The sequence below is a fragment of the Bos javanicus genome, chromosome 19 (genome assembly GCF_032452875.1).
Source record: "Bos javanicus breed banteng chromosome 19, ARS-OSU_banteng_1.0, whole genome shotgun sequence".
In the NCBI taxonomy this organism is placed as follows: domain Eukaryota; kingdom Metazoa; phylum Chordata; class Mammalia; order Artiodactyla; family Bovidae; genus Bos; species Bos javanicus.
This window is the reverse complement of record NC_083886.1, coordinates 57,136,504-57,161,733: the sequence shown is the minus strand read 5'-3', so window position 1 is coordinate 57,161,733 and position 25,230 is coordinate 57,136,504. Positions and strand designations below refer to the sequence as shown.

General features: G+C 47.2%; 2 protein-coding genes across 6 annotated transcripts; both read left to right on the top strand.

Moving 5' to 3' along the window:
• Positions 1-51: 51 nt before the first annotated feature.
• On the top strand, positions 52-20,473 carry TEN1 (TEN1 subunit of CST complex). 3 transcript variants are annotated; one of them, XM_061392802.1, is made up of 4 exons: positions 52-135; positions 8,468-8,564; positions 12,089-12,246; positions 20,136-20,473. In XM_061392802.1, exons 2-4 carry the CDS (start codon positions 8,476-8,478, stop codon positions 20,255-20,257), a joined length of 369 nt encoding a protein of 122 aa, XP_061248786.1. In that variant the 5' UTR covers positions 52-135; positions 8,468-8,475; the 3' UTR covers positions 20,258-20,473. The 3 variants fall into 3 exon arrangements, with proteins under 3 accessions (XP_061248786.1, XP_061248787.1, XP_061248788.1); XM_061392803.1 differs by having other exon boundaries at positions 64-152; XM_061392804.1 differs by having other exon boundaries at positions 67-155.
• Positions 20,474-20,492: 19 nt separating this feature from the next.
• Positions 20,493-24,821, top strand: CDK3 (cyclin dependent kinase 3). 3 transcript variants are annotated; one of them, XM_061392798.1, is made up of 8 exons: positions 20,493-20,574; positions 21,186-21,316; positions 21,642-21,719; positions 21,800-21,920; positions 22,033-22,203; positions 22,287-22,388; positions 22,660-22,863; positions 24,108-24,821. In XM_061392798.1, exons 2-8 carry the CDS (start codon positions 21,201-21,203, stop codon positions 24,231-24,233), a joined length of 918 nt encoding a protein of 305 aa, XP_061248782.1. In that variant the 5' UTR covers positions 20,493-20,574; positions 21,186-21,200; the 3' UTR covers positions 24,234-24,821. The 3 variants fall into 3 exon arrangements, with proteins under 3 accessions (XP_061248782.1, XP_061248784.1, XP_061248785.1); XM_061392800.1 differs by having other exon boundaries at positions 20,563-20,987; XM_061392801.1 differs by lacking the exon at positions 20,493-20,574 and having other exon boundaries at positions 21,074-21,316; positions 22,048-22,203.
• Positions 24,822-25,230: the final 409 nt, after the last annotated feature.

Genomic DNA, 25,230 nt, shown 5'->3' with positions numbered 1-25,230 from the left:
AGGCGCGTGACCGACCGCGGACAGGGCGTGAGGCGGCGGCTGTGCCGCTGTGGGCGCCGCCGGGGCGGGCGAGTCCCCTGTTCTCGGCCAGTGGCGCCTCAGAGCAGCCCCTTGAGAAGCGGACCCCGGAAGAAGGTCAAGGAATTGCCCAGGTGGTGGTGGTGGTGCGGGGGGAACCGACACGCTCTCAGCAACCCGGCCCTCCCTCGTCAGGCGGTCCCACGGGGCGGAAAAAGGCCGCCCGCGCGCCCACACAGCTTCGCCGGGGGGTTGGGAAGGGGCGGGACCACGCGTCTGAGGACGACTGCGCCTGCGCCCCGGGACCCGCCCGCGCCGCAGCTTCCGGGTCCGCGTGCCGTGTCCTCCCGGGACGTGAGAGGGGGAGGGGGTCTCCAGGGTTGCAGCGGGTGACCCGGGCCTTCTTGAGATGGCTCGGGGAGGTCGTAGGGTTTTTCCCAAAACCCTCCAAGAGTGGAAGCAAAGGGACGGGGACAAAAGGTCGCACTGAGGAGAGGCTCCAACCATCACTTGTTAAGATAATAGCATCTCTGCTGCCAGAGGCGAAGGCGGCGGGGAAGCAGAGTGTGAGATAGCTAGCGCTCCCCCGACCCCGCATTTATTATGGGTTGTGGGTGTGGGCTGAGTTCGGTCGCTCAGTCCTGTCCGACTCCTTGCGACCCCATGGACTGCAGCACGCCAGCCTTCCCTGTCCATCACCAATTCCCAGAGCTTGCTCGGACTCATGTCCATGCAGTCGGTGATTCCATCCAACCATCTCATTCTCTACCCTCCCCTTCTCCCGCCTTCAATCTTTCCCAGCATCAGGGTCCTTTCCAATGAGTTGACTCTTCGCATCAGGTGGCCAGAGTATTGAAGCTTCAGCTTCAGCATCAGTCCTTCCAATGAATATTCAGAGTTGATTTCCTTTACGATTGACTGGTTTGATCTCCTTGGAGTCCAAGGGACTCTCAAGAGTCTTCTGCAACACCACAGTTCAAAAGCATCAATTCTTCTGCTCTCAGCTTTCTTTATAGTCCAACTCTCACATCCATACATGACCACTGGGAAAACCATAGCCTTGACTAGACGGACCTTTGTTGACAAAGTGATGTCTCTGCTTTTTAATTTGTTGTCTAGGTTGGTCATAACTTTCCTTCCCAGGAGTAAGCCTCTTTTAATTTCATGGCTCCGTAGTCACAGTTAGTAGTATTATAATAAGACATTAAAAAAATAAAAATGTAGGAAAATCTGCGATGAGTAAAATAGCAAAATTTTAAGTAGAGACAAGATCTTGAGTACTGATTGTTCCTTTTATCTCAGACTCCGGTGTACCTGGGCAGAAGTCTCAGATAACCCCTGCTGTTTTTTATGCCCCCAGGCATCACACTGTTTAGTCTGGCTACTGTGTATTCTTTTGTGTAAAAGCTGGCTCTCACAGCCACTATGGAGAACAGTGTGGAGATTCCTTAAAAACTGGAAACAGAATTGCCATACGACCCAACAATCCCACTGCTGGGCATACATACCCAGGAAACAAGAATCGAAAGAGATACTTGTACCCCAATGTTCATCTCAGCACTGTTAACAATAGCCAGGACATGGAAGCAACCTAGATGTCCATCAGCAGACAAATGGATAAGAAAGCTGTGGTACATAAACACAATGGAGTATTACTCAGCTATTGAAAAGAATGCATTTGAATCAGTTCTAATGAGGTGGTGAAACTGGAGCCTATTTTAGAGAGAGAGGTTAGGTCAGAAAGAAAAACACCAATACAGTATATTAGTGCATATATATGGAATTTAGAAAGATAGTAACGATGACCCTATATGTGAGACAGCAAAAGAGACACAGATGTAAAGAATAGACTTTTGGACTCTGTGGGAGAAGGCGAGGGTGGGATGGTTTGAGAGAATAGCATTGAAACATGTGTATTATCAAATGTGAACTAGATCGCCAGTCCAGGTTCGATGCATGAGACAGGGTGCTCAGGGCTGGCGCACTGGGATGACCCTGAGGGATGGGATGGGGAGGGAGGTGGGAAGGGGGGGTTCAGGATGGGGAACACATGTACACTCATGGCTGATTCATGTCAATGTATGGCAAAAACCACCACAATATTTTAAAGTAATCAGCCTCCAATTAAAAAAAAAAAAGAGAGCTGGCTCTCTTGTGCAACAGAAACTAACATTTCATTATAAAGCCAATATACTCCAATTAAAAGAAAAATAAAATTATTAAAAAAAAAACAACACAAAGCTGGCTGTCTAATATCACCAACATAATCTGTTGACTAAACAAATCTGAGTTGATTGCTTACTCAGTAAGGGTGACTGCTGCTTGGCAAAGCCTGGGCAGTGCCTCAGAGAGACAGGAAGGCCACAATTTATTGAGAATTGGAAGTTTGGTTTAAGATGAGTCTCTTAGTTCAGGGTTTTGATTAAGACTTGATACAAACCACTGCACAACAGTCAAAATTAGCAGAAAGGGCAAGGCAGGGGAACTCAAAAAATCTCAGTGAACAAGCTAGTTGTTGATATTCAAACCCGCTTTCTGGACTGGACAGTCGGGAATAGTAAAAGATGCTGATGAAGACCCAGCATCGCGAAGTTAAGTTAATGTGGGCAGTAAGATGTAGTTTGGGTTCTCTGTGAATGGTCTGATTGTAGGGGGGGTAAATGGTTTTGGTTTTCACTCTCTTCTTCATGAATATATCCATCCATCTGATAAATATTTAATAATTTTCCAGACACTGTCAGGCACAGGGGCTATACCGGGGAGTATGCTGAGTCATGGCCCTCAAGGAGCCGATAAGCTAGTGGGAGACGTCAACATTAACCAAGTAAACAGATCTTATTATTTGAAATTCTTTTATTTAGTGGACTGCACTGAGGATGGAGTGACTGGGGGTGGTGAGAATGCCATTTTAGATGAGGTGGACAGGGCTGGTCTTGCCGAGGAGATAGACAGCCTGAGAGCTGAGGACGGGAGAGACCCAGCCGCGTGAAAGTCTGGGGAAGCCTGTTCAAGTCTGCGACAAAGCAAATGTGTAGTTCTGAGGTGAAGATGAGCTAGAGGAGCGGTGATGGCAAAACAGGCACAGATCCCACGTGGCATTATGGCCAATGGAGACTTGTAATTTTAACAGTTATAATAAGTGGTTAAGAGACTTCCAAAATCACTGAGGGCGGTGACTGCAGCCTTGAAATGAAAAGATGCTTGCTCCTTGGAAGGAATCCTATGAGAAACCTAGACAGCTTAATAAAAAGCAAAGACCTCACTTTGCCGACAAAGGTCCATATAGTTAAAGCCGTGGTTTTTCCAGTCATGTACAGATGTGAGAGTTGGACCATGAAGAAAGATGAGCACCAAAGATCTGATGCTTTCAAACTGTGCTGGCAAAGACTCTTGAGAGTCCCTTGGACTGCAAGGAGATCAAATCAGTCAGTCCTAAAGGAAATCAACCCTGAATATTCATTGGAAGGACTTTTGCTGAAGCTGAAGCTCCAATACTTCGGCCACCTGATGCAAAGACCCAACTTATTGGGAAAGCTCCTATACTGGAAAAGATTGAGGGCAAAGGAGAAGGAGGCGACAGAGGATGAGATGGTTAGATAGCATCGTGGACTCAATGGACTTGAATTTGAGCAAACTCCGGGAGATGGTGGAAGACAGAGGCGCCTGGCATGCTACAGTCCATGAGATCGCAAAGATTCAGACACAGCTTAGCCACTGAACAACAAGGGACTTCCCAGGTGGTCCAGTGACTAAGAGTCCAAGCTCCCCATGCAGGGAGCCTGGGTCAGGTCCCTGGTCAGGGAACTAGATCTACAGGCCACGGCAAAGATCCCATGTGGCATCTAAGACCCAGAGCAGCCAAATAAATAAATAAATACATAAGTAGATATCAAAAAGAATGACTCCTGGCTTAAGCATATGGAAGACAAAGGGGCTCTAAGAGATACAGAGGGTGGCTGGTAGGTAGTATTAAAGCCATAGGACTTGGTTCTGGTTGAAACATTGTCCTCTTTTGTCTATTTCCTCTCCCTGGGAGAGGACATAAATGGTCACAGTGAACAGGATAACGGCAGTTATCAAATTAAGGACATGTAATGTCGATACAATACTATTCCAAACCTTTCTGTAGACTTATAATTGTCCAATGAAGTCCTTTATCACAATTTTTTCCTCCCAACCAAGGTCCATGGATCATGAATTATATTTAGCTGTATTAGTTTGCTAGGACTACCATAACAAAGCACCACAGACCAAGTGGCTTAATCAACAGGGATTTGTTGTGTCAGGATTCTGGAAGCCAGAAGTTACAGTCAGGGTGTCAGCAGGGTGGTTCCTTCTGAGGCTGTGAATGAGTACCTGCTCCATACCTCTCAGCTTCTGATAGCTTGCTGGCAATCGTCGGTGTTCCTTGGCTTGTGTAGTATCTCTGACTTCATCTTCACCTGGCTTCCTCCCTTTGTGGGTGTCCGTCCCTGTTCAGACCTTTCCCTTTTTAGAAAGATACCAGTCATACTGGATGAGGCCCTCAGGAATGACCTCATTTTAACGTGGTTACCTCTGAAGAATCTCTATAGAAAGTCACATTCTGAGGTCCTGGGGGTTATGACTTCAACTTTACTTTTTTTTTGTGCGGGGGCAGGAATTCTACCTGTAACAGTCGTCCAAAAGTTTGTTGTTGTTGTTGAAGTTGTGTCTGACTCTTTGTGACCCCGTGAACTGCAGCATGCCAAATTCCCCTGTCCTTCACTATCTTCTGGAGTTTGCTCAAATTCATGTCCACCGGGTCGGTGATGCCATCTAACATCACTTGAGCCTCTTTTAACCAGAGTGATTTGTCTTCCGTGATTTTGACACTTGCTTTGTGGACAGTCTCTCAATTCAGATTTGTCTGATATTTCTTCATGATTAGATTCGGATTATGCATTTTCTACAGGAATATCACAGAAGCAACGTGTCCTTCTCTGAGCGTCACATCCAGGAGGCACATGAAGGTTATATTTGCTCACTTTCTTCACTGTGAACTAGACTATTTTCCCCTTCGTAATTAATAAATAAGTAGTCTGTGGGAGATACTTGTTGAGACCATATACATATCCTGTTCTTTATCTTTTTAAAAGATGTTATTTATTTGGCCGCACCAGATCATAGTTGCGGTGCGCAGGATCCTCAGTCTTTGTTGCGGTTTGCAGGCTGTTTAGTTGAGGCACGCAAACTCTTAGTTGCAGCACGTGGGACCTAGTTCCCTGACCAGGAATCGAACTGGCACCCCCAGCATGGGGAGTGTGGAGTCTTAGCCATTGGACACCAGGGAAGTCCCTGAATAACCTGTTCTTCAGACTTTTACCCAATAACTTTTCACATCCGTTGATGATTCTTCCCTGAATTTACTTCTACTCTGGTGATTGCAGAACGTTTAAAGGCGTAGTGAAGTAGTCATTTTCTTTTGTCACTGTAAAATTCATTTAGTTGAGATCACACTTAAATTGGAAGTAATCCGCATGTGATAGAATCTTTTGAGGCCATAGGTCAAATCATGTGACGTAACTTGAGTTTTAACAATGGCGATTCATTGTGTATTATAAGACTAACAAAGAATTGTAACTGTAAACACATGAATGAATGACTTCTGGGTTGGTGAACACAGGGCTTGGCTGCGCAAGTGACAGGAAAGGGCATAGAAGCACCACAGCCCACCCAGCCTCCTGTGTTCTATGTGTCTCTTCTTTTTGGTTGTTCCTGAGTTATATCCTTACCTTTTTGTGATAAACCAGTAACCTGTTCTAATTGTGGAGCGGTAAACGTGTATGATACAGTTTCTTGTCCACAAGAAACAAGTCCTAAGCCGACAAAAGCTATGATGAACTTAGTTATAAGTGTTTCTTTTCTGATCTTCAATCCCATTGAAGAAACCTGGGCATTTCCTTCAGAAAAGATGAAAGAAGCAGTCAGAAGCAGTCACTGGGTCACCACCCTTCCTGAACAGTATTTTCAAACCTCCCAGTCGTTAAAAAGAAGAATATTTTTCATACCATGGATTTTTTCTCCTAGAAGTGGATATTTTACCTTGAGGAATGAAAAGGCTTGAAGTACAGGTTGTACCATTATTCAGATTTCTAGAGAGATTGTTTGAAATCCAGTTGAGCCACGAGAGAAGCCTGTTCTGATATATCTTCACAGAAATGTTCTTGAATGTGTGATAATATATGGATAATGATTTATGGAGCCAGCTGTGCTTATTAAGTCAACAGAAATATCTGAATAAGCACATAGCAACTTTTGTTTGAAGGAAAAAATTGAGGTTAAAATGTACAAAAGAGGGCTTACCTGATGGTACAGTGGATAAGAATCTGCCTGCCAATGCAGGGGACACAGGTTTGACCCCTGGTCTGGGAAGATTCCGCCTGAGGAGGAGCAACTAAGCCCAGGAACCACAACTGCTGAGCCTGTGTGCTGCAGCTGCTGAAGCCCACATGCCTGGAGCCTGTGCTCCTGCATGGTAATTTTAAAAATAAAAATTAATGACCTAGTTAATTATAGTTTAACTATAATTACCATTTAAAAAGAAGAATATTTTTCATACCATGGATTTTTCTCCTAGAAGTGGATATTTTACCTTGAGGAATGAAAAGGCTTGAAGTACACGTTGTACTATTATTCAGATTTCCACGGTAATTATTCATATTTACCATTACCATTAATAATGGTAATTATTCCATTATTCATATTCCATGGTAATCAGTGCTTCTGCATGGTAATTTTAAAAATTAAAATTAATGACCTAGTTAATTATAGTTTAACTTATACATGGTACTTGAGAGTAGAAGAATTACTTTAAAAAAGATTCTCAAGTTTCAGCATTTTGCTAGATTGGGTGGGATTGTCCCCATTATCAACAACAGCAACCACTATATTTTTTCCTTCTCTTGACTGTTTTGGGGGTTTGGTTCTGTTTTTTGTTTCTCTCTCAGGCCAGAGATGATTAGGGGACCGTCTCTGGTAGCCAGATAGCTCTCTCAAAGGTCGCAGCTATGAAGGATGTCTGTGTTTGGAGGAACCCCTGAGTAAGTCGCTTCTCCGCTACACTGGCCAAACTCATTCTTGGCACACGATACTGACATGACCATGAAGCATGGGTCAACAACCATCCCCTATGACCGCCTTGCTAGAGGATACTGTAAACACTTGTGCAAGAGTCTAGATTACATTAAACTTGGGGAATAGAGCTGTGTCATCTGATTTTCAGAAGGATCTTGAAATTATTTACTTACTATTTTCTTGGCTCAGATCTCCACTTGCTTGCCCAATCCAGAAACAGTTGAAGACCAACACTTTCAGGATGCCTTTGAAAGTGAAAGTGAAGTCGCTCAGTCGTGTCCCACTCTTTGTGACCCCATGGATTGTAGCCTCCCAGGCTCCTCTGTCCATGGGATTTTCCAGGCAAGAATACTAGAGTGGGTTGCCATCTCCTTCTCCAGGAGATCTTCTCCACCCAGGGATTGAACCCGGGTCTCCCTCACTGTAGGAAGACGCTTTACCATCTGAGCCACCAGGAAAGTCCTTTAGTCAGGATGCCTTTAGTTAGTCCTGAATCCCCGCTTATCCAACATTTTGAAAAAAATGAAAATCATTCAAAAATGAAAAGTTTATTTTAAAAATGTGAAGACACCCTTTATGTACAACTATGAAAGTGTCAAAATATATTAAGTGAAAAAAAAATCAAGAACAGCATGTATACTGTAGTATAGATGGGAAATAAAGATATACTCATCTTTGTCTTTATTTGAATAATGAAAAGATAAAAATTTTATGAAAACAGGTTCACCTTGGCAGAGATTGGCAAACATCAGCATGGGCCAAGCCAACCCATTGCATGTTTTTGTAAATAAAGTTGGCAGGAAATAAAGTACACTTATTCATTATGTATTGGCTACGAGAGTTTTCATACTAGGATGGCAGAGGTCAGTAGTGACAGAAGTCACATTACTATCTGCCTTTTACTGACCCTTTTAGGGGCTTGAGGAGGGAAACGGTTGCATAGGAATTAGAGTGGGAATAATACACTCTCTGAATTCCCAGGTGGCTCAGTGGTAAAGAATCCTCCTGCCAATGCAGGAGACAAAGTTTCTATCTATCCCTGGGTCGAGAAGATCCCTTGGAGAAGGAAGTGGCAACTTGCTCCAGTATGCTTACCTGGGAAATCTCATGGACAGAGGAACCTGGCTGGCTACAGTCCGTGGGGTGACAAGAGAGTCAGACTCAGCTTAGCAGCTAAACAACAACAAATACACTTTCCACATAGATCTATCAAAAAATCTTTTTAAATTTTGAAACACCTCCCCCTGGAACTAGCTTTTCACATGTTGCTGGTCTCACTTCTGTTAATCTCCATCTCGTGGTTGGCTTAGTTTGTCATTATCTTCAAAAGTCTATGTCAACTATTTGGTTACAGGAGCAGTAATGCTGCCCAAACCCGGGACCTATTTCTTCCCCTGGGAGGTCAGTGCTGGCCAGGTTCCTGATGGGGACACACTGAGGACATTTGGCAGGTGAGAATGTTTTTCTTCATGTGGTGTTGGGGGGAGTGTTTAAAAAAAAAATGGAGTCTTTTAATATAGTTTTAAAATTATTTTTAAATTATATGTTTTTAATTATTTTTAAATGATTTATTTTATATTTTAAATTTATTATAGTTTCAAAATTGTTTTAAAAAGCAAAATTCTTATAATTTTATCTAATTATTTAAAAAATACTAAAAAAATCAATGTATATTCAATGTAAGAAATGTTGATAATCTGTAAACGTGTAAAGAAAGCCAGCAAAAATCACCGACCATTAACCTTTTGTTGATTATATGCTTTTTCATGTGTGTATGTATGTGTATACGTGGGTGTGTATACACACAATATGTGTATAAATATATATACTGTGTTAGTCACATATTTCAGTGCAGTGTTAGTGACTCACTCATGTCCGACTCTTTCTGACTCTTTGCAACTGTAGCCCACCAGGCTCCTATGTCCATGGAATTCTCTAGGCAAGAATACTAGTCTAGGTAGCTATTCCCTTCTCCAAGGCATCTTCCCAACCCAGTGATCAAACCCTGGTCTCCTGCATTGCAGGCAGATTCTTTACCTTCTGAGCCACCAGGGAAGCCCCTAGTCACATATTGCTGGGTAACAAATCGCCCCAAAATTTAGTGGCTTCAAATGACCACAAAAGTTTATCTTTTTCATATGTACCGTGGGTCAGGAATTAGGAAATGGCTTTGTTGGGTGATTCTGGCTCAGACTGGCTTTGAAGATTATAATTGAGATGTTGGCCAGGGCTGCCAGCATCTGAAGGCTGGCATGCAGCTAGAGGATCTGATTCTACAGGGACTTACTCACATGTTTGGCAGTTTTGTGCTGCCTCTCGTCACGCAGGCTCACTTTCTCAAAAATATGGATTTCAGTATATGGCTGCTTGAAGGTCTTCATAATTTGGCAGCTGACTTTCTCCAGAAGGAGTAACTCAACAGAGCCAGCAAAGATAAAGCCACAGTATCAATGACCTCATCTCAGAAATCACTCTAAGTCATCTCTGCAATGTTTTATTGGTTACACGCAAGTCAGCACTAGTTAGGATGATAGGAGGTTGCACAGGGATGTGCATGCCAGGAGATAAGAATCACTGGAGGGATTTCCCTGGTGGTACAGTGGCTAAGAATCCACTTTTCAATGCAGGGACACAGGTTTGATCCCTGGGCGGGGAACTAAGATCTCACATGTTGCAGGGCAACTAAGCCTGAGAACCACAAGGAAGAGCCCACGTGCCGAAACAAAGACCTAGTGCGACCAAAAAAAAAAAAAAAATAGAATCATTGGGGCCTGTCTTGGAGACATATAAGTTCAGTTCAGTTCAGTCGCTCAGTCGTGTCCGACTCCTTGCAACCCCATGGACTGCAGCACTCCAGGCCTCCCTGTCCATCACCAACTCCCAGAGTTTACTCAAACTCAATGTCCATTGAGTCGGTGATGCCATCCAACCATCTCATCCTCTGTCGTCCCCTTCTCCTCCCACCTTCAATCTTTCCCAGCATCAGGGTCTTTTCAAATGAGTCAGTTCTTCCCATCAGGTGGCCAAAGTATTGGCATTTCAGCTTCAGCATCAGTCCTTCCAAAGAATATTCAGGACTGATTTCCTTTAGGATGGACTGGTTGGATCTCCTTGCAGTCAAGAGTCTTCTCCAACAGCACAGAATCAGAGCAGGTGTATGGAAATGGGAGTCTACCCTCCCCCCTGCCTCCACCTCCAAGAGCTTGAGTACATGAAGTACTTTGGGGACTGGGTGGCCCCAAAGAAGAGTGATGGTTAGGAGCATGGATACCAAACTTATTAATGGGACTTCTCTGGTGGGTCCAGTGGTTATTCTTATGGAGGTTAAAGAGAACTTGATCCCTACCCCAAGCACACACACACATGAATTATTCTAACTGGATCATCAATGTACAAGATAAAACTATAAAATTGTTTAGAAGAAAATAGAAGATCTTCACATACACCTTGAGACAGGCAAAGATTTCCTGGACTCAGAAAACAAAAGCCATAAAAGAGCAATAATGAATAAATTTGGACTTCAACAAAATTAAAAGCTTCTCATCAAAAGATACCATCAAGAAGATTAAAAGGCAAGCCACAAACAGGGAGATGTTTGGGAGTGATGTGTGTATGTATATTGTATATATTCAACAAATGATTTGTATTTAGAATATATGAAGAACTCATAATCCAATAATAAGAACATAAAGAACTTAATTTTTATTTATATATTTTTTATTTTGTTGGCCACACCATGTGGCTTGTGGGATCTTTTTTCCCTGACAAGGGATTGAACCCAGGCCCTCAGCAGTGTAAGTGCAGAGTCCTAACAGTTGGACCACCAAGGAATCCCTAATAAATAACTTAATTTTTAAATAGGTAAAAGATTTCAACAAGCACTATCAGAGAAGATATCCAGATCACAGATAAACACATGAAAATTTGTTCAACATCATGCGTCATTAAGGAAATGCAAATTAAAACGACAATGATATGGCATCTCATGCTCACTAGAGTGGCTAAAAGACGAACCATATCAAGTGCTGGCAAGGATTTGGAGTAACTAGAACCCTCATACATTGCTGGGGGGCAAGTAAAGTGACACCACCACTTTGGAAAATAATTTGGCAGTTTCCTTTAAACAGATTGACCATGCAACCCAGAAATGCCACTTGGGTATTTCCCCACGAGAAATGAAAACATGTTCAGCACAAGTTCATAAGCAGACTAAATCAGCTGGTAAATGGATAATAATAATGTATTAGTCCATTCAACAGAGTGCTAACAAGCAATACAAAAAGGAGCAAGCTACTGATTTATGAAACACATAGATGGGTCTCAGAACCATTATGCTGAATCAAAGAAGCTAGACACAGAAGGATACATGCTTTTGGGTTCCATTCACATGAGATGCTTAAGCAGGAAAGCTCATCTGTGGAGACCAAGAACAGATCAGTGATTGCCTGATGTGGGAGATGGGAAGACTGAGTTCAGAGGGGCACAAGGGGATTTTGGTGGGTGATGGAAATGTGCCAAAGCTAGATTGGGGTTCTCCCTTGCACAGTGGATACTTTTGTCAACAGTCAATGAACAAGTCCCTTAAATTTTTTTTAAAATAATTTTTATGTATTTGGCTGCACTGAGTCTTAGTTGCGGCCCTCGGGATCTTTAGTCATGGCATGCAAACTCTTGGTCGAGGCATGTAGGATCTAGTTCCCTGACCAGGGATTGATACCTGGGCCACTGCATTGGGAACTTGGAGTCTTAGCCACCAGACCACCAGGAAAGTCTCAAACAGATGTCTTTTAATGAATGTAATTTATACTTCAATTATATGGGCCAAAACAATGTTTTCTGTTGCTACCACTTTAATTTCTCTGATCCGAGCGGGGCTGAACATTTTCCCATGGACATCCTGGCCTCCCAGAACCTTTTGAGCCTTGGGGTGATTCTGTCAAGGGATGGAAATGATCCCATGTACCCTGACCTGCAGGTTGTGCAGCTACGACATGACCCAGTCCCAAGTAACCCTGATGGCTCAACTCAGATCTGACCAGCACCCAATCCTCATCTGTACCAAGTTGGTGGAGCCGTTCCAAGCCCAGCTGGGCTCCCTCTACACTGTCCTTGGGGAACTGGAGCACCAGAAGGGTAAGCCTTGACCTCACATAGGCTCTTGGGTGCTTGGGCCTGGCTTCTAACCCAGCGTGGGTCCCTCACTGAGGTTAACATTCCTTCCATATCAGTAGGGACTCAAGGGAAAGAGATGTGATTGCCTTTCCAGTGGACCTGCCATAGGGGAGCGAGAAAGCAGGGAGAGAAAGCCTTCATTTCTGAAGGTCTAGAATGTGCCAGGCTTGTGGTTTGCTTAAAAGTTTTTGAATCTACTCACAAGCCCTTAATCTGAGTTATCTTATGGCTATTTCATAGATGAGAAAACCAAGACCCAGAGAGGTTGGAGTAAGAAGCCAAGAAGTAAGAAGGGCTAGAGTAAGAGGCCAGGGAGTCAGGGTGAGAGAAATAGAAAAGAAGCAACCTGGGAGAATCTCCATGGCATCGGGAGTAGAAGGTTGCAAAACTTTAAAACCTGGATACTTGGATTCTTTGCCTCCCTCTCTGGCGGTCCGTGTGCCATTTTTGTCCTATGGTTTATATAACTATAACATCTTGTATTTGGTTATTCTAGTTTAACATTATTTCATAAGATTCCTCTGTGTCTTGAAATTTTTTCTAAAGTATTTAATGGCTATATAATATTTTATAGATTCAGTTCAGTTCAGTCGCTCAGTCGTGTCCGACCCTTTGCGACCCCATGAATCACACCACGCCAGGCCTCCCTGTCCATCACCAACTCTCGGAGTTCACTCAAACTCATGTCCATCGAGTCGGTGATGCCATCCAGCCGTCTCATCCCCTGTCGTCCCCTTCTCCTCCTACCCCCAGTCCCTCCCAGCATCAGATTAGATGTATATACTAATTCACACAGGGATTCCCAGGTGGCTCAGTGGTAACGAATCTACCAGCCAATGCAGGAGACACAGGAGAATTGGGTTCAACCCCTGGATCAGGAAAATCCCCTGGAGGAGGAAAGGGCAACCCATTCCAGTATTCTTGCTAGGGAAATCCCATGGACAGAGGAGCCTGGTGGGCCATAGTCCATGGGGTTGCAGAGTAGGACGCAACTGAGCACGAATGCACACACACGCACACACGCATGCACTAATTCACACAAACATTAGACATCAGTGTTGTTTCCATTTCTTGCTCTTATAAGCACACTGTACATTAATTCATTAAAAAACTATGGTATATTCAGTTGGAGAATATTATACAACCACCAAAAATGATGTTATAAACATATCTATTGACATGAAAAGATGTTCATAGTATTTTACTAAAGAAAAAGCAGTTTATAAAACAACATGTATCATTTGATCTCACTTTTGTTAGATGGACATTTTTATACATACAAAAGTTTGAAATAGCATTTACCAAAATGTTAAGAATAATTATGTCTGGGTGGTAGAACTGTAGGGTTCCCTATACTTTTATTAGCATTTTACAATGAAAATATACTGCTTTATAGCCTGGCGGGGGTGGGGGAGCGGAATCCAGTTTAAAAAAATCTATTTCGATATATATTAAAAACGCTACAGTTAATACTCTTGTGTTCTAATTTTTGTTCATTTTCTGATTATTTCTTCAGGGTAGTTTCCTAAAAGTGGGATTGCTCCATTAAAGGATATGTCTCTTGATTTACACTGCCAACTTACTTTCTGAAAGTTTCAGTGGTTTTTAACTCTGGATGAAATGTACTAGAAGAAAGCAATTAAATGGAGCTTACTTTAATTATGTTTGGTTTAATAAAAGTTAATCTTTATTCAGGCTTAAGCCTTTGAGCTCAGAGTCCTTGCCCTCTTAATTGATTTGAAAGAAGTATCAGGAGAAGGGGTGGAATTGAGGACAAAGGACCTGGAATAAACGATTTCCAGTTTGACCTTAGCCCACATCACCCGAGGCTGCCCTAGCAGGGAGTCCTGGGAGCTCTTAGGAGTTGGAACTCAAAGGTCTGATTGCAGATACAGAGATAGAGGTTGAAACAAAGGTGGGACCAGGGCCTGGAGTGGACATTTAGAATTATTTGTGGAAAGAAAAATGGAAAAAACTGGAAAGTCCAAATTCAACCCAAATAACATTTTAAAATTTAACATTTTCAAATCAAACATACACAAAAGTAGAATGAGCCTCCACGTACCTGCCGCCCAGATTCAGCAGAGGTCCGCATTCCACTGGTCTGTGTCTTCATCGCCCACATCCATTTCCTTCTTTTCCCTGCGTTGTGATGTACGTAGGATCTTAGCTCCCAGGCCAAAGATTAAGCCCTCACCCCTTGCGTTGGGAGCGTGACTACTGGACCCCCGGGGAAGTCTCTTACCTGCTTATGTTGCTGGTGTATTTTAGAGCAAATTTGACATTGTTTTATTTATCCATAAATACTTCAGTGTGTATCTCTAACAAAATCATGATTGCGCCCAACAAAATTAATAGCTAGTCCTTAATATACTCTAGGACATAGCTTGTCCCTGTTCATTCCCCTCCTTGGTCCCAAAATGGCTTTTTAGAAAAAGTTAAGTTGAAAAGCAGGAGCTGAACAAAATCCACGCATTGCCTTTGGGTTACATATCCCAGGTCTTTACAACAGTTCTGTCTTACTTTCTTTTTTATTTTTCTAAATGCCATTTATTGGAGACCATGGGTCTGGGATTAGTCATTGGCTTCCTCCTCCTTGCATTAAACCTGCTCCTCCTTCCTTTGATTTTATCCCGCCTATTTCTGAATGGATTTTAGTTCAGGGAAAGTTCTTTAGTGAAGTATCACAGTGAATAAGGAGAAACCATTAAATTCTAGCCCTGAGGAAAGAATAAACCCAGGTGACAGTTGTTATCACTGGCTGCTCAAATCTGTAAGTGGAAGTTTGTGGGGAATGTAGCACAGGAGTTGGGCCTGCCCTGCTGATGAAACATTACAAATAGCTGACCCATCAACTGTGGACCTCTGGTGAGAACAAAGACAGTACCGCCCTGATGTATTCATTTTTTTTTTTTTACTTTCTAAAATTTTTTTTGTCCATGCCATGTGGCATGTGAGACCTTAGTTCCCCAACCAGGGATTAAACCCCTGCCCCCCGCATTGAAAGTGAGGAATCTCAACCACCGGACTGCCAGGGAAGTCCCTTGCTGGGCTGTATGCTTGACAAAAACAAACAAACCCAGGAAGCTTAATAGTCAAGCCAGCAGCTTGACTAATAATCAATATTATAATCAATAATCCAGCAGCATTTTTCCTAGGCTCCAACTAGTTTCACATTTCTCATCATTTTTCATCACAATCTGTATATTTTTTTTCTTTCCTAAAAAAATTTTCCCTCGGTTTCTAATTTCTGAGGCATACAGACTCATCATTCGAGACTGACACAGGGAAGAAAGACAACGGTGAGGAGGGAGGGCAGAGTGTGGGCTGAGCTTTGCCGTGGCCGCTGACCTCCAGCCTGGGTTGGCATGTCTGGCCCCCCCAGCCAGGTCCAAAGTCCTCTGGGGACACAAAAGTCAATCAGACGCAGGCCCTGCCCCATGGCAAGGTCTGCAGTTCTGAGGAGAGATAAGAGGCTGCCTCAGGTCATCTTTCTGAAATGTTTGCGGGCAAAAGAGAGAAAATGCCAATGCCTGCCCCTTGGAGCAGGCCAGGACAGCCTGCAGGGCTCAGGGCTTCTGGCCCAGTGATTAAGGGGTGAGGACGCAGGCTGCCCTGGGGCTCTCATCATAAGTCCCACCTCTTCTGGTTTCCTGCCCCTCGTAGGCCTTTCTTGTGTCCTCTCGAACCTTCGTAATGTTATAATCCAAATGACGTTTCCTTGCTCAGTTACCCAGTTCTGTTATTTAAGACAGAAGTGACATTCTGAGCTCTTCCGCAGTAAAGAATTACCAAATTAAAGAGAGGAATGCTTTCCATGTTTGCACTTTGCTGAAAAATCTTTTTACCAGGGTCTATAAAGCATGTGTTTGTTTTTATATTTTACTATTTTTGTTTTGTCTTTATTAATTACTGCTTTTTATATTGTCACTATTTTATTTCCAGCCCCTTTCCTGTGCTCTCGTCTTCTCTGGGACTTTCCGGAAACCTAGCTTTTGTCCCAGACAGCAGTTCCCCTCCCACGTGGAGCCTCCCAGGTCTCCCGTGTCCCAAAACCCAGAGGCAGGGCCGGAGTCTAGCCAGCTCTTCAAGTTTGTCACCCACACCTCCCCCCTCCGCCCCTGCGGTGACCAGTTCTGCCTCCAAGCACCTCTACCCCATGCTTCCTCCACACCCAAAACCACCCGCCTGTGCCATCCGAAACTGGGTTCCACCCTTGGTATCTTTCTGCCCTCTGCCTCGTCACCACCAGGACCTGAAGACTTTGGACTCCATTTTCTCCGACCTCCTCTCCCTTCCAGCTGGACCTTGCTATCATTTCAATCGCTTTCCTAGCAGAAGTTCCAGCCCCTCACCTTCTATTGCTCCTTCCTGATTAAGCCCCAGTCTCCACCCTCTTGGTTCGGTTCAGTTCAGTTGCTCAGTCGTGTCCGACTCTTTGTGACCCCATGGACCACAGCACGCCAGGCCTCCCTGTCCATCACCAATGCCTCAGGTCCATTGAGTCGGTGATGCCATCCAACCTTTTCATCCTGTGTTGTCCCCTTCTCCCACCTTCAATCTTTCCCAGCATCAGGGTCTTTTCAAATGAGTCAGTTCTTTACATCACGTGGCCAAAGTATTGGAGTTTCAGCTTCAGCATCAGTCCTTCCAATGAATGTTCAGGACTGATTTCCTTTAGTATGGACTGGTTGGATCTCCTTGCTGTCCAAGGGACTCTCAAGAGTCTTCTCCAACACCACAGTTCAAAAGCATCAATTTTTCAGCGCTCAGCTTTCTTTATAGTCCAACTCTCACATCCATACCTGACTACTGGAAAAACCATAGCTTTGACTAGACAGACCTTTGTTGGCAAAGTAATGTCTCTGCTTTTTAATATGCTGTCTAGGTTGGTCATAACTATTCTTCCAAGGAGCAAAAGTCTTAATTTCACGGCTGCAGTCACCATCTGCAGTGATTTTGGAGCCCAAAAAAGTAAAGTCTGTCACTGTTTCAACTGTTTCCCCATCTATTTACCATGAAGTAATGGGACCAGATGCCATGATCTTAGTTTTCTGAATGTTGAGTTTTAAGCCAACTTTTTCACTCTCCTCTTTCACTTTCATCAAGAGGCTTAGTTATTGTTTGCTTTCTGCCATAAGGGTGGTGTCATCTGCATGTCTGAGATTATTGATATTGATATCCCAGCAATCTTGATTGCAACTTCTGCTTCATCCACCCCAGCGTTTCTCATGATGTACTCTGCATATAAGTTAAATAAGCAGGGTGACAATATACAGCCTTGATGTACTCCTTTCCCAATTTGGAACCAGTCTGTTGTTCCATGTCCAGTTCTAATTGTTGCTTCCTGACCTGCATACAGATTTCTCAGGAGGCTGGTCAGGTGGTCTGGTATTCCCATCTCTTTAAGAATTTTCCACAGTTTGTTGTGATCCACACTGTCAAAGGCTTTGGCATAGTCAATAAAACAGAGGTAGATGTTTTTCTGGAGCTCTCTTGCTTTTTCAATGATCCAACGGATGTTGGCAATTTGATTGCCACTGTCTCAGGTCCCACCTAACTGTTGATGTAGAAAGTTCACAAAGCTCCAGGGGTTCCCCTGGTTTCAAGGTTTGTTATCTCCTCTGGCTGGAACCTGCCTAGAATTTCTTCCACGTGTCGTGATCAGTCCCCTTCCCACCCCACCCCCCACCCACCCAACCCCCAATGGGCCACAGCTACTCTAGGCATTCACCTGTCACACAGGAACCCCTACATCATCACCTCCCTGGTCCTTTCCAGTACATCTCCTCACCTCCTACATCCCACGTTAAACTGAGGCCACAGCAGCAGTCTTCCCTATAATTATATGCATCAGCACCATGAGGTTGAGATGGTTAGATGGCATCACGAACGTGAGCAAACTTTGGAAGACAGTGGAGGATGAGGAGCCTGGTGTGCTGCAGTCCATAGGGTTGCCAAGAGCCTTAGTGACTGAAGGACAACAACCGCACCCATCAGTAGCTCCTTTCCTCCAGTCTGGGAGAGAGGAGGCTCCCTCCTGCCTGGGGCGCAGCGCCCCTGTGCTGTGATGAACACCGGCCCTCCTGCTGGGGCTTTGCTTTCTCAGCTGAACCCTTAACCTGTTACCACTGGTTCTTCCCTCCAGCATATAAAGCACTTAAGTCTCTTCTGTATTAAAATAATAGCAACAACAATAAGCGATCAAGTTTGGCTCTATATCTACCTAGCTATGACCCTCCTCCCTCCACAGTCAAACTTCCTAAAAGAAGGTCTGTTTTTTCCATATCATCCCTTCCTTATCTCAGACTCACACCTCAACCCACTGGCTTCTGGTTGCTCTTTTTATCTGCCCCTTTTCCTTTGCTGTGTGTTCTTTTTATCTTTACAAGAAGAGATTACCCTAAATGACTGTTTCTTTGGGTTCATCAGCTCCTTTCTCTCACCCCTGCTCTTAAGATGCTCTTCTTTTATTCCATTTATATAGACCTTTCAAAGATGGACAGCCCCATGCCCACCTGATCTAGGCTTAGCAGCCTTTGCAGTCCAAGTGCTGGGGCAACAGAAGCTGATGACACACAGGCAACCTCTTGTTTCAAACGAGTTCGTCTTTAACACAGTTTAACTGTGTTAAAGTTTGAAATGTAGACAGTTGAAGCCTCTGAATTCTGCCCTCGGGCTGTGTTAAATCAATAAAGTGGCCTAGACTAGAAGGAAGGTTAGGCATAGACTCTAACCACAGAATGCTCCTATCTCAAAACGGCATCAAAGAAGACTGGAGAATGTTCTAGAACATTTATCGTATTCACTGACGTGCTCAGAGAGCAGAGAGAACGTAGTGGAAACAAAAACAAACTGTTAGGAAGACAAACTCCAGATGTCCTTCCTGTTTGGTGTCACCTGGACGTTGACAAACCTCTCCACTGGGTGACCACAGCATCTCCTAGAAGCACCCACTGCCGCTTGTCCAGGGTGGGATGATCTGCCCCTGTTAGGCTAGACTCTCCCCTTGGATTGACTAAATATGGGGTTCTCAGGAAGTCCAGTGGTTAAGACTCCATGCTCCCAACGCAGGGGGCGCAGGTGTGATCCCTAATCAGGGAACTAAGATCCAACATGCTGTGCAACATGGCTGGGGGTGGGGAGGGGGACAACAACTTAAGGAGCTTTATTAATATCATTAAAAGTCTTCTGTGTTTGTTGGGAACTGTATTCATTAAAACAAAACAAAAAAAAAACAAAACGGGGCTACTTCTCTGGTGGTCCAGTGGCTAAGACTTCACGCTCCCAATGCAGAGAGCCTGGGTTCGATCCCTGGTCAGGGAACTAGATCCCACATGCTGCAGCTAAGAGTTTACACGCCGCAGAGAAGATAGAAGATCCCATGTGCCGAAACCAAGACCCGGCGCAGCCAAATAAATAGGTGAATTTGTTTTTCAGTGTGGGGTTCTCTTTGCCTCGATTCCCATGATGCCAAGGGGCCCTCTGGTACAAATGGAGGACTAGGATGTGATAGACGCCCTTCCTCAATCTGGGCCTTTGAGCCCTGCAGAGAAGCTGGCGGGAGTTAGCGTGACAAAAGAGGGGGGCAGCGGCCACATCTTTCTGGGCCTTCTCCCAGGAGAAGTGGACTTTTCAGGCCACCCACCTAAGTTCCATGTCTGTAGTTTGTGGCGGGCCCAACAGTTCTGAGGCCCAGGTAGACAAGTTGCCAGTATCCATCCTTCTCAGCTGTGCCCTGTCAGACTCTCTGTCAAAACTCAGGACCGAGGATAAATTGAGGAGAAACAGAATGCCTCTGAAGGGTGCGTTGCTGACCCTGCCTGAGTCTTGATGTCTGTGTGTTTCAGACGGAAGCTGCGTGGTGAAGGCCCGGGTGCTGACGTGTGTGGAAGGAATGAACCTCCCCTTGTTAGAACAAGCCATCCGGGAGCAGAGGCTGTACCAGCAAGAGAGGGACAGCGGCCAGTAGAGAGCAAACCAGGAGCTCCTGGGAATGCCACCTTCCCGCCCGGCCAGATGCTGGAGCTGCTGCAGAGAAGATGCAGGAGCGTCCTCCGAGTGACAGCCTTTGTCTGGAGAGATGAGGGGAGGGCAGCCTAGAGCTCTGAGGCCGGGCGCTGGGCCTCGTGTGGGTCCTGGAGAGTTCCAGAATGTCCCCGTGAATAAAGCCTAGTGGTGTGACTGAGCAGTGCGTGCACGTGGTGCAGTGCCGGCAGGGGCCAGGAGGGGGAGCCTCAGAGCAGGCAGCCTGCCTGGCAGAGAGGCCACAGGATCGCAGGGTTTCTGGTGAATTCTGGGCTGAGGGCCTGAGGGGAGGCTGCTGTGGTGGGTGGCCCAGGACCGGGTGGAGGGGCCCAGGACACAGCGGGGGCCGCTCCTGCCAAGGTTCTGCCCTCAGGAGGCCGAGCATCTCCAAACAGGCAGGGCTCAGCCCCTCACCCTGGCCACACGGCCTAGTGCGGCGCTGTGACTTCTGAAGCCCTTCCTGACCCCTGACCTCCGCCCCGAGTTGACCCTGGGCCCCCCAGGGCAGCCCCTCTGGGCAGCCTCCCACCCTGGGGCCGGGACCCAGGCAGGGGCGAGTGCTGGGCAGGGGAAGTTTGGACCCTCCTGCGCTCTGTAGCCCAGCTCTGGGGCAGCTGCTTCCTGGGGCCTGAGGGTTCCTGCCTGGCCTGGGCTGCAGCCTCCCTCCATGACAGGTTCCTGGGGATGGGCTGGGGCTGGGGTAAAGGGTGGGAGCCAGGCCTGGACCTGGTCTGCCTGGCCGGCAGAGCAGGGTGAGCTCAGGAACCCCGGGCGCCTGGGTGGGGGGCCCAGCAAGGGTGTGCCGTGAGGCTGAAGGGGCAGCAGGGGTGCTGGGCACAGGGGGGAACGCCCCAGGCACCCTCTGTTTCCAGGGCAGCTCTGCGGACATGGACATGTTCCAGAAGGTGGAGAAGATCGGAGAGGGCACCTATGGGGTGGTGTACAAGGCCAGGAACAAGGAGACCGGGCAGCTCGTGGCCCTCAAGAAGATCAGGCTGGATTTGTGAGTGCTGGGGTAGCCTCTGAGACCCCCTGGTTTGGAGTGACCCAGCTATCCGCCTGACCCTCATCTCAGAGTCTTGTATTCGACTCCTTTTCTGACTGCTGCTCACTCACGTAGTGGGGGTGCAGCCCTCATTCATCCTCACCCTGCCCAGGCTTTGCCCCGGGCCTCTGGGGGTGATAAGTACGTGCCCAGGAGGGCACGTGCCCAGGAGGTGGGCCATCCTTATGTTATATATAAAACAGCCCCCCAACCCTCCCCAGCCCGCTGGCAGAAGCACCCTGCCCAGCTTCTCACTCCACTGCTGCACCCTCCTCTCCTCCAGGGAGACCGAGGGGGTCCCAAGCACTGCCATCAGGGAGATCTCCCTGCTCAAAGAGCTTAAGCACCCCAACATCGTCAGGTGAGGTGGGCAGGGGATGGGGCAGTGGGCCTGTCCCAGCCCGACTGGGAACCGCGTGTTGACTGCTACCGCTTGGCCAGGCTGCTGGACGTGGTTCACAGCGAGAAGAAGCTTTACCTGGTGTTTGAGTTCCTTAGCCAGGACCTGAAGAAGTACATGGACTCCACCCCGGCCTCCGAGCTCCCCCTGCACCTAGTCAAGGTACCGGGAGAAGGACGGGCTGACCAGCAAGGGGGCCGTTGTTTGACCAGCAAGTCAGCCCCCGCCCACCTCCGCTCTGCCAGCTCCTTCTTCCTCTTGCCCGCTGTTCCAGAGTTACCTCTTCCAGCTGCTGCAGGGGGTGAACTTCTGCCACACGCATCGGGTCATCCATCGAGACTTGAAGCCCCAGAATCTGCTCATCAGTGAGTTGGGGACCATCAAGCTGGCTGACTTTGGACTGGCTCGAGCCTTCGGGGTGCCTCTGCGCACCTACACCCATGAGGTACCAGGGGACAGAGTGGGAGGGAAGGGAGGTCACCTGTGCACCCAGCCACCCTGAATGATACTGTTTTCTTGTTCCCCCAGGTGGTGACACTCTGGTATCGTGCCCCTGAGATCCTCTTGGGCTGCAAGTTCTACTCCACGGCTGTGGATATCTGGAGCATCGGTTGCATCTTTGCAGAGATGGTAGACAGAGGGATAAACATGGCCAGAGGGAGGCCACAGGCAGGGTCCTCCTGGGGTGGGGGGACGTGGGGGCTGTGAATCTCCTATTAAAAGTAGATTAAGGGGTGTTTGGGATTGCATTAAAGGTCTTTTTCCAGAAAAGGTCAGGATTTTTAGCACAGCCCTGGGAAAGATGTCTGGAAGGTGCCTCCCTGGTCTGGCTTCTCATCTGATACTGGGTTCTGTATGACAAGGGAACAGACCCCACGCTTTCTCCCCTTCCCCATTCCAGGTGACCCGCAGAGCCCTGTTTCCAGGCGACTCTGAGATTGACCAACTCTTCCGTATCTTTCGGACCCTGGGGACACCCAGTGAGGCCATGTGGCCAGGAGTCACCCAGCTGCCTGATTATAAGGGCAGTTTCCCCAAGTGGACCAGTAAGGGGCTGGAGGAGGTCGTGCCCAACCTGGAGCCCGAGGGCCAGGACCTGCTCTTGGTAGGTACAGGTAGGCGGCAGGGAGGCCAAGGCTTCCTCATGCCAGCTGCTGCTCTCGCTAGAAGTGTGTGCTTTGTCATCCAGCCTCTTATGTAACCCTGGCTCCTTCTGGGGCAAACCCGGGCTCTTTTCTGACTTCTGTACACAGTTGGCTTGTCCCTGTGTGTATCAGTTGCACCTGGAAGCCTCTCCCACAATAAGTCCAATGTTCGTCGTCCTTTTTAAAACTGCTCTCTTCCAGTTAGCTTTGTTTTTACGCTGTGATGTATGTGTGTGCTCAGTCACTCAGTCGTGTCCATCTCTCTGTGACCCTTTGGATTGTAGCCACCAGGCTTCTGTGTCCATGGGATTCGTCAGGCAAGAATGTTGGAGTGGGTTGCCATTTCCTACTCTAGGGGATTGTCCCAACGCAGAGATTGAACCCAGGTCTCTCGCGTCTCCTGCACTGGCCGGCGGATTCTTTGCCGCTGGGAAGCCCTGTACTGTGATATATGCCATTTCTCTTGGTTGGCCTGTGTTTTGGTAATTTTTTCCTGTGGATATTATTCAAAGCGGGCTGCCTCCCCGCTTCCTCAGCCCCTGCCACAGTCTTTGGTCACCACTCCAGGTGTACCGTCTTGACCCCTTGGGCTGGCCCAGGTCAGGATGCCCAGAGGGGTCCAGGCATCCATTCTTGCCCCCAAAGACTCAGAGCACGTTTTTCTCTTGAGTCTGATGTTGGGTCACAGGAAGGCAGGGCAGCAAGTTTATCTTCATGCTGTGTGCCCAGCTTTCCTGAGGGCTGTGTGCGCCTCCCAACCCAGTGCTGGGGGGCAGAGTGGACTTCCCACCAAGACTCCTCACCCTCCATCCTGGCTGCTTTAAGGTGGGAAGGTCCTTCTACCCCCCAGCTGGGTTTAGGGACTTTTGTTTCTGCCCCACTCTCAAGCGTACTTCCTGGACGTGCTTGGCCCCTCTTCCTGATACTTAGATCTGTCTTGACTAGAAGTGGGCTGGAGCCTGGAAAGCTCTCTAAGGACGAGGAGAGACTGACTCAGCCTCAGTAGCATGAAGGAGACAGGGGGTGACTCAACAGGGCTGGACTAGAACAAAGTCTTTGTCCCCAGATTCCGGGAGTGTCGGGAACTGGTTCTCCAGCTGGGAGGTAGTGGCTTTGGGCGGTTCTGGGTTTGAAAGCAGCTGCTTTGGGGCTGTGGGGCCCTGGCCACACCTGGGGCCCAGCCTCTCTCCTCCTCTCTCCACAGCAACTCCTGCAGTACGACCCCAGCCGGCGGATCTCAGCCAAGGCCGCCCTGGCCCACCCCTACTTCTCGTCCACTGAGACCTCCTCGGCGCCCCACCAGTGTATGCTGGAGCGTTTCTGCTGCTGAGAACGTGCGAGGCCCACCGCCTCAAAGCCCCTCTGCAGCTGCTGCCACCGCCTCCCTATTCACTCCCCAAGAAAGGGGACACACCTGGGGAGAGAGCAGTTTGGCATCAGCTGTCCGAGGGCTGAGTTTGGGTTAGTCCTGCCAGCAGGCTAGCAAGCTCCTGTGTTGTTTGCTGGGTTTCCCTTTTCAAGATAGGGGCACAGAAGCCCCCTGCCTGAGGAGGTCCGTTAGAGGCGGGGTCCCTGGGCACCAGACTGGCAGGTGCCAAGGAGAGCAGAAAGCCTCCCTGGGCCGCCAGCAAGGCCCTCCTAGTGCCCCTCGGCCGCCCTGCCCTCAGCTGCAGAGCAAGACCCCCAAGGAAGGGGTTCCCCCCAGCTGTTGTTTTTAGATTTAAAATGTTATGGGGGAAGAGCTGAGTTCCAGTTAAGAGTCCCAGGTTAAAACAGGAGGCGGAGCAAGGGGGAGAGGCCTTTTTCCTGTCCCGAGGGGAGGTCAGATGTTCTAAGTAGCTGTCTTCTCACCATGGATATGCTTATGTTTGTATGCCTCTGGCTTCAAGAACAGAAAATAAAAGTGATGTATCCCTGAGTTTTCTAGTGTTTCTCTCTGCTCTGGGGGGACGCCGGGGACGTGCCAACAAGGGGGAGGTTGACAGAGGGCTGGAGACAGCTTCTGCCCTGAACTGGGTGGCCCTGAGCTGGCTGTGGGGAGGGCCTGATCCTCCAAGACCTGCCCCTGTCAGGTCCTTCCCGGAGTGAAAGGAGCCACTGTCCTCTGAAAGTCCCCGTTCCCAGCAGGGCCAGCTGGGTGTGTCCACTCCCCACCTAGGAGTGCCATCCCTCCTGCTCACGCCCCAGAAGTATCGACTCTGTTCTCAAACGAGAACAAGACACCAGGAGAAACCAGCCAAAAGATGTAGACTGACCGGGCAGATGAAAATGTGTACTTCCGCTTACCATCTCACTCAACCCCCTCGAATTGTATGTAATTATTTTAT

Excerpts from the sequence above, each read along its gene's own strand:
- CDK3 (XM_061392798.1), top strand. The coding sequence starts at position 21,201 with ATGGACATGTTCCAGAAGGTGGAGAAGATCGGAGAGGGCACCTATGGG. Across the intron at positions 22,204-22,286 it reads TGCGCACCTACACCCATGAG|GTGGTGACACTCTGGTATCG; the intron begins GTACCAGGGGAC and ends TTGTTCCCCCAG. Across the intron at positions 22,389-22,659 it reads GTTGCATCTTTGCAGAGATG|GTGACCCGCAGAGCCCTGTT; the intron begins GTAGACAGAGGG and ends TCCCCATTCCAG.
- TEN1 (XM_061392802.1), top strand. The coding sequence starts at position 8,476 with ATGCTGCCCAAACCCGGGACCTATTTCTTCCCCTGGGAGGTCAGTGCT. Across the intron at positions 8,565-12,088 it reads ACACTGAGGACATTTGGCAG|GTTGTGCAGCTACGACATGA; the intron begins GTGAGAATGTTT and ends CCTGACCTGCAG. Across the intron at positions 12,247-20,135 it reads GGAACTGGAGCACCAGAAGG|ACGGAAGCTGCGTGGTGAAG; the intron begins GTAAGCCTTGAC and ends TGTGTGTTTCAG.